The following is a 17,645-nucleotide window of genomic DNA, read 5'->3' on the forward strand; positions in this document are numbered from 1 at the left end:
AATCGTGTGATCGATCGTCTTAACGATCGATTTTGGCTGGGGGGGGAGGGAATCGGATCGTCGCGGTTTTGTTTTTTTTAAAATTGTGTAAATCGTAAATCGGGGGAGGGCGGGAAAACCGGCACACTAAAACAACCCTAAAACCCACCCGACCCTTTAAAATTTATTTATTTATTTAAGTTTTTTTATATACCAACATTCAGGACGATAGTCCCATCATGCTGGTTCACAAGAAACAGGGGTGCAATAATAATAAAACTTTACAATTTGAACAATAGTGCAGAAAAGCAGTTACATATAACAAGGAAATCAATAACTTGGAGTGAGAAGGAAAATGAAGATCAGATAATTATATATATGTATAAATAGCATTGAATAAATAACATTTATTAACGTTATTACTAGCGAAGCGTGTTGATTGATGGGAGATTAAATAATGTTGGAGTTAGGAAATGCCTGCGTGAACAGCCACGTCTTGAGTTTTTTCTTGAATGTTGAGATGCTGGGTTCCCACCCTCCCGAACCCCCCCAAAATGTCTTAAATTACCTGGGGTCCAGTGGGGGGGGGGTCCCACTGTCACCGGCGCTACCTTTGCCCTGTCATATGACAGGGCAAAGGTAGCGCCGGTGACATTTTGGTTCCTGTCCCCCGATGTCACGAGCGCAGGAGATCGCTCCCGGAGCCCCGCTGGATCCCCAGCGACTTTTGACCAGCTTGGGGGGGCCTCCAGACCCCCACAAGACTTGCCAAAAGTCCAGCGGGGGTCCGGGAGCGACCTCCTGCACTCGAATCGTATTGCCGTATTGCAAAATGGCGCCGGCCATATGGCCATACGGCCGGCGCCATTTTGCCATTTTCCGGCAGGAATATTATTTGGACTGGCATCATGTCCCCTGCACAAGGAGGCAGCCTTGGCAGCTGCCTTGACGAGACTCCGGTCCTCGAACGCCATCATCCCAGTGCCTGCCTGGGAATCGAATTCTGGACTCTATTTCATTTCCTTCATGGTACCCGGAAAAAGGGGGCGCCTTTCGGCCAGTGTTGGCCTTCACACCAGTCGACTGCTCCTTATGGGTGCCGAGGTTTTTGCATGTCGCCTCTGCGCTCCTTCATGGCTGCGGTGCAGCCAGGATGATGCCTCACGACGTGGGCCCTGTCAAAGATGAACCGGAATATCCTGATCCCTCTGGTTCCTGTCACTCCCTTCATAGACGACTGGCTGATCAAGGCGAAATCTCGAGGGGAGAGCTTTCAGGCACCTGGCAGAGTTATCACCCTTCTGGAGAGCTTGGGCTGGGTAGTCAACCTCAGCAAGGGCTGCCTACAGCCTTCCCAATCACTTGAATATCTGGGAGTACAGTTTGACACCCGGGACAGACACGGTCAGTCTCATGACCAAGAGAAAGTTGAAACTTCGGCTGCGTATCCAGTATCTCATGGAAGCCAGTCGGCCCATAGCCTGGGATTGTCTGCAGGTTCTTGGTCTCATGGCATCCACCCTGGAAGTGGTGCCTTGGGCACGGGCCCATATGAGACCTCTACAGCATTCCCTGCTCTCTCGCTGGACCCCCGTCGCCGGGACTATTCCACGCACCTTCCTCTACCAGCCAGAGTTTGGACCCAGTTGCGGTGGTGGTTGCAGTCCAACCACCTGAGCAGGGGGTCAAAGATGTCCTCACCCACGTGGACCTTGCTCACCACGGATGCCAGCCTGAGCGGCTGGGGAGCACATTGCGATGAACTCACCGCACAACGGCGATGGAACAGGGAGGAGTCAACGTGGAACATCGATCGCCTGGAGGCCCGGGCAGTCCGATTGGCATGCCTTCGATTCGCTCACAGACTGAAGCACAGAGCTGTCAGAGTGATGTCCGACAACGCCACCACGGTGGCCTACATCAACCGTCAGGGCGGAACCAGAAGCCGACAGGTATCTCTGGAGATCGCCCCACTGATGAATTGGGCGGAGGCGACTCGTCTGGACATCTCCGCCGTCCACATCGCCGTGAAGTTCAATACCACAGCGGACTTCCTCAGCAGAGAATGGCTAAATCCGGGAGAGTGGCAGCTGTCACCCACAGCCTTCCAGATGATTGCGGATCACTGGGAGATTCCGGACATGGATTTATTGGCGGACAAGTCCAATGCGCAAGTACCCAGATACTGCAGCCGCAGGCGCAACCCGTTCTCGCACGGAATTGATGCCCTGGTCCAGCCGTGGCCGCCAAGGACTCTGTTATACGCCTTTCCTCCGTGGCCGCTGCTGGGCGCCATCGTCCACAAGATTCAGAAACACCGGGACCTCGTTCTTCTAGTGGCACCAGACTGGCCAAGAAGACCCTGGTACGCGGACATGAGAAGACTACTGGCAGGGAAGCCTCTTCCCCTGCCTCCTCTCTGGGACCTTCTACGTCAAGGTCCCATTCTACACGAGGATCCAGCTCAATTCTTTCTTATGGTCTGGCCATTGAGAGGGCTAGACTGAAGAAAAGGGGTTACTCAGGGCCCGTGATTGATACACTCCTCCGAGCTTGCAAGTTTTCCACATCCCTCACCTGCGTTCGCATATGGAGAGTATTTGAAGCATGATGCGACACTCACGGCACCAATCCACATGCCACCACAATCCCGCTAACATTTTCTAACCCCTCCCCTAACCCCACTCATAACTCCCAGGCTCCTCCTGACCAAAACCACGCCCCATCGACACACAAACGATCTCTAGAATCTTTTGATACTACATCATCCCTGGAAATAGAATCTATCATCAAGAAAATGAAGCCCTCATCGCACCCAATAGACCAAATCCCGACCAAACTCCTTCTCACAATTCCTAGCATCATTGCCAAACCTTTGGACGACATCATAAACTGTTCACTCACAAACGGAACAGTCCCGGAAGCTTTAAAAACAGCCTCACTGAAACCTTTACTAAAAAAATCCAACTTGGACCCATCCAACCCCACAAATTTTCACCCTATCGCTAACCTACTTTTCATAGCCAAGCTAATGGAAAAACTGGTCAATACTAGACTCACAGACTACCTTGAATCCCACGACATTCTATATCCATCGCAATTCGGTTTCAGGAAACGCAGAAATACAGAAGCTCTCCTACTCTCATTAACTGACAACATCCTGTTGGGTCTTGACAAAGGTCAATCATACCTACTAGCTCTACTAGACATATCGGCAGTGTTCGACACAGTTAACCATACAATCCTCATCAACTGTCTGATGGAAATAGGCATCTCAGGTGCTGCACTCCTCTGGTTAAAATCCTTTCTAAGCGACAGATACAATAAAGTAAAAATAATCAACAAAGAGTCTCACCCTGTAGCTGCCAAACAATGAGTCCCTCAGGGTTCCTCGCTTTCGCCGACCCTATTCAACATATATCTTCTCCCCTATGCCAACTCCTCAACAATCTCAACCTCACATACTTCATCTATGCGGACGACGTGCAGATCCTTATCCCCATCAAAGAACCCATCTCTGACACTCTAAACTACTGGAATAGTTGCCTCCACGCCATCAACCTCCTTCTCACAAGTCTCTGCCTCGTTCTCAATACAGCCAAGACCGAACTGCTAGTCGTTTCCCCTAATGATAATAACCCGCTAGCTATCAATACTAACACACCTCTAGTAAGTCAAGTGAGAGACCTTGGGGCCTTCCTAGACTCTAGAATGAACTTTAAAAAATTCATCAACAACACCACCAAAGAAGGCTTTTACAAACTACAGGTATTAAAACAGTTAAGACCTCTCCTACACTTCCACGACTACCGTTCGGTCCTTCAAGCCATACTATTCTCAAAGATTGATTATTGTAATGCGCTGTTGCTCGGTCTCCCGGCCTCTTCTACCAAACCTCTTCAAATGCTGCAAAACGCTGCGGCCAGGATCCTCTCAAACTCCCGCCGCATGGACCACATCACCCCGATTCTAAAAATACTTCACTGGCTACCGATTCGCTACAGAATTCTCTTCAAGACACTTACTATTATCCACAAAACCTTATTTCAGGAATCCTCGCTCCAACTTACCATTCCCCTCAAACCACACTCCTCCGCAAGACCCACCAGATCGGCATACAGAGATTCCCTCCAGGTTCCCCCAAAAAAATCCGTTCTGCACTATTGAAAAACGAGCACTATCAACTGCTGGGCCGCATCACTGGAACTCTCTCCCGCCAGATCTCCGCCAGGAACATTGCCAGATCACTTTCAGAAAAAAATTAAAAACTTGGCTGTTCGCCCAAGCATTCCCTTGAAGAAGCCTCAGGGTCTCCCACACAGTCACACACCCAACAGTTGTGTCCCTTTCCGCAACTCAAAGGAACTGCTTTTCGCCTTATTGCACTATGATAAAAATAAAATAATAATAATAATAAAAAAATTGCTTAATCGTATACACAATGTAAATTTGTATATAATTCCTACCTTGTAAGCACTCTCTCCTGCTTATTTGCCCCTCTCTCCAGTTAGAAATTGTTTAACCTATCCTTCCTTTTCTAACAGCCTAGTTCCACTTTCCCTGTTATAATGTAACTTTTTTGCTTTCATTGTTAACTGTTTTCCCCCAGTTTACTGTAAACCGGTACGATGAGACCTTGTCTTGAGCATCGGTATATTAAAATAATTTAAATAAATAAATAAATAAATATTGTGTTGGATTTCCTGCAGGATGGACTTCAGAAGGGTCTCTCCCTCAGCTCCATCAATGTTCAGGTGGCGGCACTGTCTTGCTATGGTCCCACGAGGGATGGCAAGACCATTGCCAAGCACCCAGATGATTCTCGTTTCCTGCATGGAGTCAAACATTTTCATCCGCCACTAAAGTGGCCTGTGCCCTTATGGAACCTCAATCTGGTTTTGGATTTCCTCGCGGGATCCACCTTCAGACTCCTTCGGGGCCTGTCTCTCCGTTCTCTAACCTTGAAGATGATATTCCTATTGGCGGTCTGTTCGGCACGCCGCATCTCAGAGCTGCAAGCACTGTCCTGCCGTGGTCCCTTTCTCAGAATCACTCCTGAGGCTATTCATTTTCGTATGGTTCCCTCCTTTCTATCTCAAGTGGTTTCACAGTTTCATCTTAACCAATCCATATCCTTGTCTCCCACGGCGGGTTTGAAGAAATCTGAAGAAGGGCGTCTACTACGCCATCTCGACATCAGCAGATTGCTGCCCAGATATCTGGACGTGACACACGAAATACGAAAGACGGACCATCTGTTTGTTCTACACAGCGGGAAGAAGCAAGGTGAAGCGGCCTCGCGGCCCACCATCGCCCGCTGGATTACAGACGTTATCCGAGCAGCTTACGTGGAGGCCGGGAAGTCTCCGCCTCTACAAGTCCAGGCTCATTCTACCAGGTCACACGCGACATCCTGGACGGAATCCAGGATGCTATCGCCTGCAGAGATATGTAAAGCGGCAACATGGTCCTCCCTCCATACCTTTTCCAGGTTCTGCCGACTGGATGTCCAGGCCAGGGAGGACTCCGCATTTGCAAGGGCGGTCTTACATGGTCCTCAGGCAGCCTCCCGCCCAGGCTGGGAGTAAATCTTTGGTACATCCCATTTGTACTGAGTCCATCTGGCTACACGCCAGGAAATGTTGAGATTACTTACCTGATAATCACCTTTTCCTTAGTGTAGACAGATGGACTCAGCATCCCGCCCTGCTGCCTGTGTACAGGGGTTTCACCAATGCAAGGTAAGCCATGTCATCTATTCCTATCAGAGCGTACACTATACCAGGTGTCAATGCCTTCTGGTTGTGCATGCTGGCGGTCTCCAGCTACGATCAATCGGTCAGGGGAATTCTGTTTTCACTTTTCACTTTTCACTGAGCGTCAGTACACACATCCATAACAGCTTTTGCAAGGAAGATTACTGAGTTGCTACGCTTCCTGTGGGGCTATATACCCCGTGCTGACGTCAGATCCGTCTCCAACTGCTAGCACGCGGATACTATCCCATTTGTACTGAGTCCATCTGTCTACACCAAGGAAAAGGAGATTATCAGGTAAGTAATCTCAACATTATATACCGTCATTAAGCGGGTGCCATCACAACGGTTCACAATAGGGCACAATAACTATGTGTAAAATCCAGTTATGGCTAATTCACTTATCATGATTGTTTCACTATAGGCAGACAAAAAAATGCTTTAAAATAAATTTTGAAGATTTATACACAATAAAACATACAGTACAATAAAATACACAAACAATAGAACAAACAAAAGCTTCAGAGAACAAATAGGTTTTGAGGGTGCAGGGTCAGTAGTGACAGCAGGCATTTGACTTCCAACTGACTTAGAACTGGCCTCTCTTTTGGATTATGGAATATGGCACCATGAGTTTTGATGTGTAACTACCTATAGATTTGTCTAGTGTCCTCTTCCACTTACTTTATCCCATCCGACAAGTATCGGTTCATAGACAGAGACCATGCACATTAGCTTCTTCTGTACGTGTAATTTAAGTCTCTGTTCTGGAAGTTTAAACGTATTGAGCCATGAATCCTGCTGGTAGGTGTCACTAGAATGAAGGCTAAGATGTCTAGTCCCCCAAATGGTGTGAACTCTTTCTTTGCTGTCTCATGAGTCTATCCTAGGTCTTCTTCCAGGGAGCCACCATAGCCATATACATATTTTTATTTTAATGTTATGATGGATGGAGCACAAGACCATATACTTCCAAATCAACCAGCTATATTGAAACCAGAATCTGTGTAGGGTTGTGTCACCTTGAATTCCTGCTACCCTGGATGAAGTGATTGGGTCATTAATTGGGTCACTGCTGTTATGGTTATTGAACTGCTAGAGTCAACAATGCATCTCTTCTTTGGAGCTGCTTGTGTTGATGCTTATGCTAGTGGTGATGCTTATTACATCTGAGGATCTGTACCTTCATATGCAGTCTATGATACAATCATTCAGGTTTATTGTCGGCACCAATCCCATGCCACCGTTTACCAGCACATAATGCATAAACAACACAATATAAGCACATTGACTGCTTATCTCACATTCAATTTTGATCTTGAAACTCTTCAGAAATTGAGACATTTTAAAAGCTTTTTCAAGTTTCATGTTTCCAACTCAAGAGCTTTTCAGTACTCGATCTCCTTGAAGTTGAATTTGAAATATAGAAGGTGTTCATTGGAAAGATGGAAATTAGCAAGGATTAAAATTCAGAATATCTAGAAACCTTTTTGAAGTGTATTTTTTTCTTTTCTAGTTCCTGCCTTTTGTGAATTTTTTCTATAAATCATAGAGGGCCTGATATTGAGCCCTGGCCATTAAAGTAACTTAGCCAAATTTGACTAATCTTCCTAAATTACGATGTATATTCAGCAGCATGGCAAAGCTGCTGAATATATGTGTGCACTTTGCCAGATAAGTCAACCTAGCTAAGTTTAGACCTGCTCTATGAGGCATCTAAACTTAGAACGCAAATTATTCAGCTAACTCCGAATATCGGTAGTTAGCCTTATAAGATAACTTGCTCTGCCTCTGATCCCTGCAGTACACAACTACTTTTTGTATGTGTAACATTTGGCTGTAAAAGGAACTTTTATGGCTAAGCGGTGGTCGCTAATCCTAGACTATATTCAACAGTCACTACTTAGCCACATAAGTTCTGCTTATCTGGCTAAATAGTGCTGAATGTACTTTGAATACTGGTCTCAGAGGATTTTGTGTTAAATTTTTTATCTTAAATGCTAAATACCACATTTAAAATATTCACATTTTTCAGCATTGTATTTTCCCCTATGTGATCTTCATCAGAGCAACTTTAACGTCTTGGTTTCTTAGACTGTAAATGATTGGATTCAGCATGGGGATCACAGTGTTATAAAGTGCGTCAAAGAGTTTATCAACTGTTGTTGTGACCTTGGTGTGAGGTCTCACATATGCAAACAATACAGTGCCAGAGTATATACTAACCACTATGAGATGGGAGGAGCAGGTAGAGAATGCTTTACGTCTCCCTTCCACTGATTGGATTTTCAAGATTGCAGAAATGATTTTGGCATAGGAAGTCAGGATGAGGAGTACGGATCCCAAGGCCAAGAACAAGTTTAGGGTGAGCATCAGCAATTTAATGGTGGACGTGTCACTACATGAGAGTTTCAGCATTGTATGGAAGTCACAGAATAAATGGTTGATAACATTGTGCCCACAGAAAGAGAAATTAGTAATTACCACACTGTGTGGTAGTCCATCCAGAAACCCAAGTATCCAGGAACTGGCAGACAGCAGAATGCAAACCCTTTTGTTCATTGTAATCGAGTAGTGTAAGGGGTGGCAGATGGCAATATAACGATCATATGCCATGACACTGAGCAGAAAGAATTCTACACTAGCAAAGGACATAAGCAGATAGAGTTGGGTCATGCATGCTCGGAAAGAAATGGCCTTGTTCATTAGAAATATTGCCAACATTTTTGGAAGAGTGTTCGAGGTTAAGCAGATATCCAAGAGAGCCAGGTTGCTGAGGAAGAAATACATGGGTTTGTGAAGGTGGGAATTAGTGCACATTACTGTCAATAGGGTGAGGTTTCCCAACAGGGTGACCAAGTATATTAACAAGAACCCTACAAAGAGGAAACCCTTAAGGTTTGGATGTTCTGAGAACCCTAGGATAAGGAATTCTGTGACCTCAGTTTGATTTTCCCTCTGTAGGTCCTTCTTAGTCTTGGGTTGCTGAGGGAAGAAAAAAGAGATAACTCAGAGAAATCAGGGAAAGACTAACACATAAACAGGAAATTAATTTTCACATGGTCAATAAGACAACAGTTTCATCAAGATTTTGGGTATTTATTTCACCGATTTAGATTCATGTTAAGCCAGCTATAATTAGTTTATCATTGTTATTAATTAAACATTAATAATATTGATTATACCAATTGATTTTAGTAGTAATTATTTTACTGTTATTATTAATAAATCCTCTCATCTCTTCACTCTGAAAAGTGTTAAGTAGACAAGAGGTCTTTGGATTATTAACCTATATGTTGCACTGAGCTCATATTGGAATGAAAGGAGACATATCTATATTATTAATGATGTTATAAAGGACAGATTATTAGTCTGGGCAGTATATCTTGGCTGCCGTGTTACACTACACTATGGACATGATAAAGTAGTCTGCAGAATTAAGGACTTTATCAGTTCATATTCCACCTTCTTCTGTTCACCTCAGAATCCTGTTTCTGATTATACCTTTCCTCTGTCCTTCTATCTGGTGATGATGATATCAGCCAAGAATGCATTTTGTGTATTGGTGAATATTTCTGTGAAAGGGGTGCGAGTTAGATCTTACAGATTATTATAGAGCCTTCATACCTAGGTGTGTAAGAAAATAAATATGTTTTAATGGGACTTGACTCTTCCCCTCTCTGTCTCCCCATTTTCTTTATTTAAGTTTTGAATGCTTGGGCAGGGACCCTTTTTCACCTCACCTGTGTGCCTGTCTGCTGCTGATTCTTCTCCTCCTCACCTCTGAAATGTGGAAGGCTTAGAGGGAATAAAAAAACTGAGGAGGTGCTAAAAGTAAGAGTAAGGAGGAGGCTGAGTGTATGTGGATGTGAAGGTAGCATACTAAGCAGTGAAAAATAAAAATATCTATTTACTCCAAAGCAGCCAGTGTGAAAATGCCAATTTTCCCCATTCACCTCTAATGTTTCTGATGCTCTTCTTAGCAGGGCACAGACATAGAAAGGATGGCTCATCTGACGCATGCTAACTCGTGAAGATACAACTAAAAAATGAACTAAGCAGAAAGCATACAAAATGATCACTTTTATAGTTAAACAATGAATGAAATATCCGTAGTCCTTCTAAAGGCAGTCTAGTCCAGAATAAACATGTGCATGACAAAGGAAAGAAAGAAACTCCTAGGGTTAGGGCTTGTCCCCTATTTTGTTTGTATCTCCTAAGATTAGAAATGAGGAGCACCTATTATTCAGCCCAATAACTTTGTTGGGTTTCTTTGAACAAGGAGTGCATGTCCAGACTTTGCAACCATGGGTGTGAAGTCTAAAAAGCAGGGGGGGAGAGGCAGGAAATGAAGCCCCCACTGTGTTGACTCCATCAAGGAAAGGCAAGAGCTCTTCATGGGGCTGCAGGTCAGTGGGCTGTCAATACTCTTCAATGCACAACATCATCCATTCAGCGACAAAGCTTGTGACAATCACTACACTGCACAAGAGATTCTTAGAGGAGGGCCAAAACCCACAAAATGTGAAAACATTTATATATTGGAAAAATATCTATGTGATTCAGTATAGAAAATTGCAAAGAAATAAGAGACTCTCGTAGATAACACACCCATATGGTAAAGCAGTCTGTCTTGAGGTATGTGATTTTTATAACCATAAGTCTCCCTTATTCCAAAATAATTTATTTCAAATAAAATCCATAGCCACATCAATTGTCTCTCTATCTCTTATTGACATCCCCTTCATTTCAAGAAATGTTTTGTGTGTCATATGTCGCAACACAAATCTGGTGATTAGTTGTCTAAAATCAACAAACTCCTGAAGCTGGACCTGCATTTTAGGGGAACCTTCTCTATCTCTGGACAAACAATCCAGGGCACCGCTCAAGACCTGGCACTCCTTCTGGAACAGAGAGTTTATATGTCGGGCTGTGCTTCTATCAGGTGGATATTTTTCAAGTGAGAATTTTAGATTCCCGTGTTTGGAATATTCACCCAGGAAAAGGACATTAGAGTCCTTGTGGGCAATACCTAGAAATCTTTGGCTCAGTGTGCAGCAGTAATAAAAAAGGGAACTAGAATGTGAGGAATTATTCAGAAAGAAACAGAGAACAAAACTGAGAATATAATAGTGCATTTGTATGGCTCCATGGTTTGACTGCACCATGAGTATTATGTGAGCTCAAGTTGCTCCATCTCAAAAAAAAAATAGCAGATATAGAAAAGATACAGAGAAGGGCGACAAAACTGATAAAGGGGATGTAAAAGGTCCCTTATGGAGAAACCCAAACAGATTAGGGTTCTTTAGCTTGGAAAAGAGACAACTGAGATGGGATATGATTGCATTTATAAAATCCTGAGTGGGATGGAACAGGTAAATAGGGAACGGTTATCTCCCTTTCAAACAACACTAGGACTGGGGGACATTCCATGAAATTTAGTATCAAGCAGAATGAAAACAAATCACAGGGAATCTTTTTTCACTCAGCACACAATCAAGCTATGCAATCTGTCGTCAGAGAGTGTGGTCAAGGCAGCTTACATGGCAGGGTTCAGGTTCCTCAAGAAAAACTCCATCGCTTATCCCTGGGAGTGAGACACAAGAAATACATCAACTATTGGGGATCCGCCAGGTACTTGTGACCTGGACTGGCTACTGTGGGAGACAGGATGCTGGGCTGGATGGACCTTGGTCTAACCCGGCATGGCAAATCTTGTGTTCAGGGTGACTCCTGTCATTATCCCGGGGCTAAAGCTTTCATTCTGGGCACCGCAGGCTTAGCGGGGAAGCTTCAGATGAAAGGTCCAAGCTTTCAGAACACTTCCTGCTACTCTGTATCCAAAATTATGACATCGCTTACAATAAACATCCCCCTCACCTCTGCCCGGGAACTCTTTCACTGTTCTAAACACATGGCCTTCCAGTGATAAATAATCCCAGCCTTTCAGCTCTTACTTTTCTAAAACTTAAGAGAGAAGGTCAAGTAGTAGTAGAAATGACAATATGGAATCAATTACCTTTTGAAAATTATCTTTTCTTTCTCTTGGAAAAACAACTGATTTCAGTATTCCACATCAAAAACCATTGCATTGATTTCCTCAGTTTTCATTTTGGTTTTACAGAGGCAGCACTGAACCAGACATTGACAGTAATAACAATTCATGTAAATCATAATGTTTTCTCTTACTTGCACAATGATCGGCCTCTGCTCTTCCATCTGTGCACGTGAAGGGAGGGCTCAGGAACACTTATCTGGCTTTTGAAAACCTTTGGGACAAGTCTCTGAGGCCAGTGGAAGTGCACTGAGCAGTCACTGGCCCCAGCTTTAGATCTGCAATATTTTCCCCCTGGAAGAACAGAGCCAAAGCAATCTGGGATGGAACAGCGAGCACCAAGCAATCTGGATTTATCTGCTCATTTTTCATTGTGAGGGGCAGTTCAGCTTCTCCTTCTAGTATACAATTCTATTTTCTTTATTTAGGAACCTGACAATAATTTAGAACTGGACAGTTATGTAGAAATAGTTTCATCAATAATTACCAAAACACCTCCCATTAATTATTTTTGGTAAGAATTTTTTTTCAGGTGATCATAGTAATAGCTTTCTGTTGGAATAAGTTATGATGCAGGAAAAAGCATTGTTTGCTCCGTGCTGAGCAGCTAAAATGCACTGCAGAAAAGAGGACAGCCCTGCATTTGGGGCTGCAGTGATACAGGACGGTGGCAGGAGGGGAGTGAGACACTAATGTGCTCCAATCAAGAGAGAGGCATTGGGGCGATGGGGTCTGATGATCTCAAGGTAGGAAACAGTGAGATAAGGCAGTGATCAGAGCCACGGGGATGCTGGGTGCACAGGGAGAGGCAAAACCTGCAGGAAAAAGGAAGCGATGAACTTCTGTACAAGTCATTGGTGAGACCTCTCCTGGCCCTGTTTACTAAACCACATTAAACCTGACCCAGACTTTAACAATTAATATGCATTAAAGTGGCATGAAGGTGCCCTAACAAACTGAAGCTCACATTTTTGTATGTATTAATAAAGGGTTTTCTCACTTAAAATAATGTGTTTAGCATACACAATTGTGATAATCATGTTATTTAAATTTGATGCCAATCGTTTTAACTAAAAAAATCAGCATTAATCTCACCATTAAAGTAAAGCTTCAACTCCACCTCTACAAATGTAAACAATTTTTTGTATTTAAAGACGATCCTGAACCAGTACAGACTCAGGGTCCCAGCATGGTGTTAGGGGAACGGTTCCCTTTCAACCAGTACAGATCCACATACTTTACATTTCCAGTCACCCAAAGATTGCTGTGAGATAGCATGGGGGGAGAGGAGGCAGTAATAGCATGCACACTAACACATTCACATGTTCACTCACACACTCTGACACATACATGAGCATTCTCACACACACATGCTCACTCTCACTCATTCACCCACATACATACACTCTCAAACTCACATGCACACTCACTCACTCTTCTCCCTCCTCCACACATACATGCACTCACACACACACATGTACACTCCTCCTCTCTCTGTTTCACACACACATGGCCTCTCTTACACATACACACTCACTCCCTCTTCCTCACACACATGCATACTTATTCTCTTCTCATCCTTTTCCTCATATACACACACTCACACTATTACACACATGCACAATCACTTCTCTCCCTCTTCCACATGCACACTTGCACACTCACTGCTCTCCATCTTCTACACACGCACACACACACACACACGCGTGCACTCATTCTCTCTCCTAACCTTGATCCTCATTAGCCATAGTAGCTTTCTCTTTCATTCTGCAGCGTTGGAACTGATGCTGTCCCTGTTCCCTTTTCCTTTTGGGAGCCCAGTATTGCTGCTTTTCTGGCATCCGCTCCGAGGGATCGATGCTGCCCATTTCTTCTTCCTGTGGCATGGGGGGGGGGGGGGGGGCTGATGCATCTCATTTTCTTTCTCCTGTTATACAAGAGCAGAGGCTTCTCCTTGTCCTCCTCCTCCTGCTGTGGGGGCCACCACTTTTTCTCATCCTCCTCAGGCCTCGTGGGTCCTGCACCCCTGCAGCCACTTTTTCTTCTTTACCAGCGGGACACCCAGAGTTTTCAGGTGTTGGCCCAGAGTCTCCAGGCCAAATCCAGAGAGTTCCTAGGTCTGCTGATCCGGTGCCGAGCCTGGATTTGGAGGCACTCGTCCCTTTATGCTCGTATTGATCCAGTATTTCATTACGGCATTAGAGGAACTTTCCCCCTCTGAACCAGGCCTTGGGGTGGATGGGGAATGGTTAATTGTGCAAGTGCCTTGGGCCCCGCTTTTTGGGGAGCCCTGCACTGCCATGGGAGCCCCCTCTCCTACCTATAATTTCAACATTCCAGGGCCTTGCTGTGATTGATTTGCCTTGGGCCCTACACCCTCCTAAGGTCATCCTTGGTGCTAGTAGTAACCCAGTGTCCCAGAATGATGTTAGGGAGCCCTCTTGCCTCTGTGTTTATTAGGAATCGGTGTTCTCTGTAAACCATTAGAGAATACATATCCCAAAAGTGTGATGGTGGGTACTCCTTCCCCTGAAACAATAACACATTTTATGGAAGTGAGTTCCCAGTTCCCAGTTCTGAATTGCAGGGTCCCTAATGTAGAGAAGAGTCTTCTCAATTCTCCATCAAGAAATAGGCTTGGATCAGCCATTCCATGTGAGTGCTGCTATCTGATGGTGCCGACATGGGTTCAGCTCTCAGAGCTCTGTAAAGACTTTAGTGAGCATGTGCGGGTGTTCTGCACATAGGTGCTGCCTCATGCACCCTGCAGTCTTTCTTTGTCTGCATGTCCCAGTCTCTCTTAAAATGTTCCAATTTTTCAATCTTTTGGGCTCTTTGTTTTTCAACATTTTACCACTGCCTCAGCAGCCCCTCAAATGGAATTTTTAGTAGTCAATATTCAAAGCCCTTTAGATGAATAACATCCACCTAAACGGCAAGTTTAAATATTGAACCCGCCACCCCCTTAGCCAGCTACATTTTTGCTGGAAAAGTCCTTTTTTTATAAATATTTAGCGAGATAAAAAAGAGGCATTCTGGAGTGATTTGGGGAGGATTTAAGTTATCCGGATAACTTTGCCAATTTTTAACTATAACCGGCTAATTTAGCTGGATAACGTTAGACCTGCTTCTGAGCAGGACTAAAGTAATCCAGTCATCTGTTGTGGGGATAATTTGCTACCTAATCAGATCTAACACCTGGCTGGGATGGATTCCATAGACTACACCCAGGAGCAGATGGACCCTGTCTGCTCTCAGTTTCTCTCAGTCTCTCCATGGATAGCATTTACCTCTCAGTTCCAGGGCTCCCTGTGGGGAGAGGCTTGACCTCATCTTCCTTTTGCATTCAACACAGTACCCACCCGTTATCCTTCCCTGTAAACAGCACTAATAATAATCATAGTCTTTTGTATCCAAAAAGCACACTGAGAAGAAATGAAATGTGATTTCCAACTAGTTGATTAGATGATTGACAAATATTTACTAAATCAACTCAATTATATCACCTCACTTGTTCATCTTCATTAATACGGATGGTAACATCTTGAATTCACGTCAGTTTTGAATAATTATATAGCAATAGTAAATACAAGAAATACTATTTAAGTTAATAACAGCACTTGAAGTTACAGTTTGGGTACATTGTTTCACAAAAATATAAAAAACAGTAATTTGGATACAAAAGGTGTGTTCGGACACGCATCAAGTCATTTTTTTTATACAATTTTTGGATATGTTTTAGCATTTTTTGCACACTCAACAGATAAATAGAAAGTGGTTGGTGGGATCATTAATGATTATAAAATCTAATTTACATTACCAGCGGGTAATGGGAATGCAATAAGATATGAAACTTTCCACTCCACATTCAATAATGTTTCTATTGTTTATACAGAGTTAAATTAAACTTGTATTGAGCTGACATTTGTTCAACCACAATATTAATGAAGATGAACAAGTAAGGTGATATAATTGAGTTGATTTAATTTATATTGTGGATCCCTCTATAGTGATAAATTAGTGTGGTATTTTGGTTTTTGACAAATATTTACAGCACTCAGTTTGCATTCAGAATAAAGTCAATAGATAATAGAACAGTAGAAAGATTAATACAATTCTGACCTAGCAAAGTCCTTTAATTTACAAGAAGCCAATTCTTTAGAAATCCATATCCTCTTCTCCGATTACTCAGCTTTTGAAGAAAGCTTACTCCTCCTTCTAACATCAGCATTTATCCCTCCTCCTACCCACTGTGTAATGGTGAGAATAAAGTCCCAATGCTTTATCAGAATGTAAGTCCCAGTTCTCATACCTTTCCTGAAGTCTTCTTAAATACTTTAGTTTGCCTTATGAAGTACTAGAAAGGCACCTTCCTCTCAAGTCTACACCAATCTTTAAAAATGGTGCGGGCCATTCATTGTTCCTACCATGTGACAGGGGCTGGCCAATGGCAGCAATAGCCCCTGTCACATGGTAAGAGCAAAGGGCCACTGGTGCCATTTTGATTAGTGGCAGCTGACAGCTCAAGAGTGGGAGATTGCTCCCAGGTCCCCCGCTGGACCACCAGGTACTTTAGAAACGTTTTTTGGGGGGTTGGGAGGGTGAGGGATTCTAAATAATGAGATTTAAAGGGTCAGGGTGGGTTTGGGGGTTGTTTTTGTGTGCACTTTCTTCCCATCCATCCCCAAAATGATAAGAGAACCCCACGAAAATGTTGTGGGGTTTTCCTGTCACTTTCGGGGACCCCACGATTCCTGACAGATGAGAAAATGTCATACGATATTTTCATCCATTAGAAAAATGATTCACATCCCTAAAAATAAATAACTGGGGACAGAGGTCCTACCTTCAGGAAATCCAGACTAAAATCCATGCTCCTAAAATGGTGCCTGCTGGTGATAAACAGCTAGAGCACACCATCTGCAGTTTACACATGGAGGAGTAAAACCCAAACCTCTTTTTTTTCTGAATAGCTCAAACCTCTCCAATAAGTTAGTATACCCCTTCTGGTTAGGAAACCAGAGGTTCTTTACACAGATATTTTCAAAAGACATCCTATTAATTAGTCCTGTTTAAATCATTCCCCCACCCCCCACCAAAAAAATATAAATGAGCCTGCAGCCCAATCCCCCTCTTCCTCATAAAAGTAAGGCCCTGTCAGACCATGCACATCCCACCCCAAACCCCTCCTAAATTTGTAATCATGATGTGGTCTGCAGATCGGTGTCCCATTGCTTTCCTGGTTTTCTAATTGTCTGTCAAATTAGGCTGCCTCCTCCCAATCCTCTCCACATAGGCTGCCCCCTGTCTCCCACAGACCCCTCTCCATCCTCCCCAATATCAAATATCTCCTGCGGGGAGCAAGGTAGAACAACTACTGCTCCCAGTGCTCTAGCGCTGCTTGTCAGTAATAGCTCTGAAAGCGTAAACTACCCATATTTTATGCTTCTAGTGCTTCATGCAAAAGACGCTTCACAGATTAGGGCTCATCAACGGGGAAAACAGATGCCTGAGAGGGGACATGATAGAAGTTTATAAAATCATGAGTGGGGTGGAACGGGTAAATAAAGGATGATTATTTATCCTTTCAATAATAATAAAATGAGAAACTTCATGAAGCTAACAACTGTATACATCAGTGTGAATGTTGCATTCTTCAGGTCAGAATCCGATAGCTATTCCTCCATTGTGACATTCTTGGTTACGTGAAACACAGGCTTGAGTATTAATGAGTTACATTGTGCTTTGAGGGCAGAGGTTGAATCCTTGGATTTTAGAAAACAACTAAAAACGATTCTTTTTGAACAAGCATATGGTTGATGTTTATATGTTTGATGAGAGATCAATAAGCACTA

General features: G+C 43.7%; 1 protein-coding gene across 1 annotated transcript in view; it reads right to left on the reverse strand.

Moving 5' to 3' along the window:
• Positions 1–13,658, reverse strand: part of LOC115082352 (olfactory receptor 1052-like) — a 61,777-nt gene extending 48,119 nt beyond the window's left edge. Inside the window, exon 1 of the mRNA XM_029586588.1 lies at positions 13,520–13,658. Within this exon, the coding sequence (XP_029442448.1) occupies positions 13,520–13,658 (139 nt within the window). The remainder of the gene's footprint in view (positions 1–13,519) is intronic.
• Between the last annotated feature and the right edge of the window lie 3,987 nt (positions 13,659–17,645).

This window comes from Rhinatrema bivittatum, unplaced genomic scaffold (genome assembly GCF_901001135.1).
Source record: "Rhinatrema bivittatum unplaced genomic scaffold, aRhiBiv1.1, whole genome shotgun sequence".
Lineage (NCBI taxonomy): Eukaryota > Metazoa > Chordata > Amphibia > Gymnophiona > Rhinatrematidae > Rhinatrema > Rhinatrema bivittatum.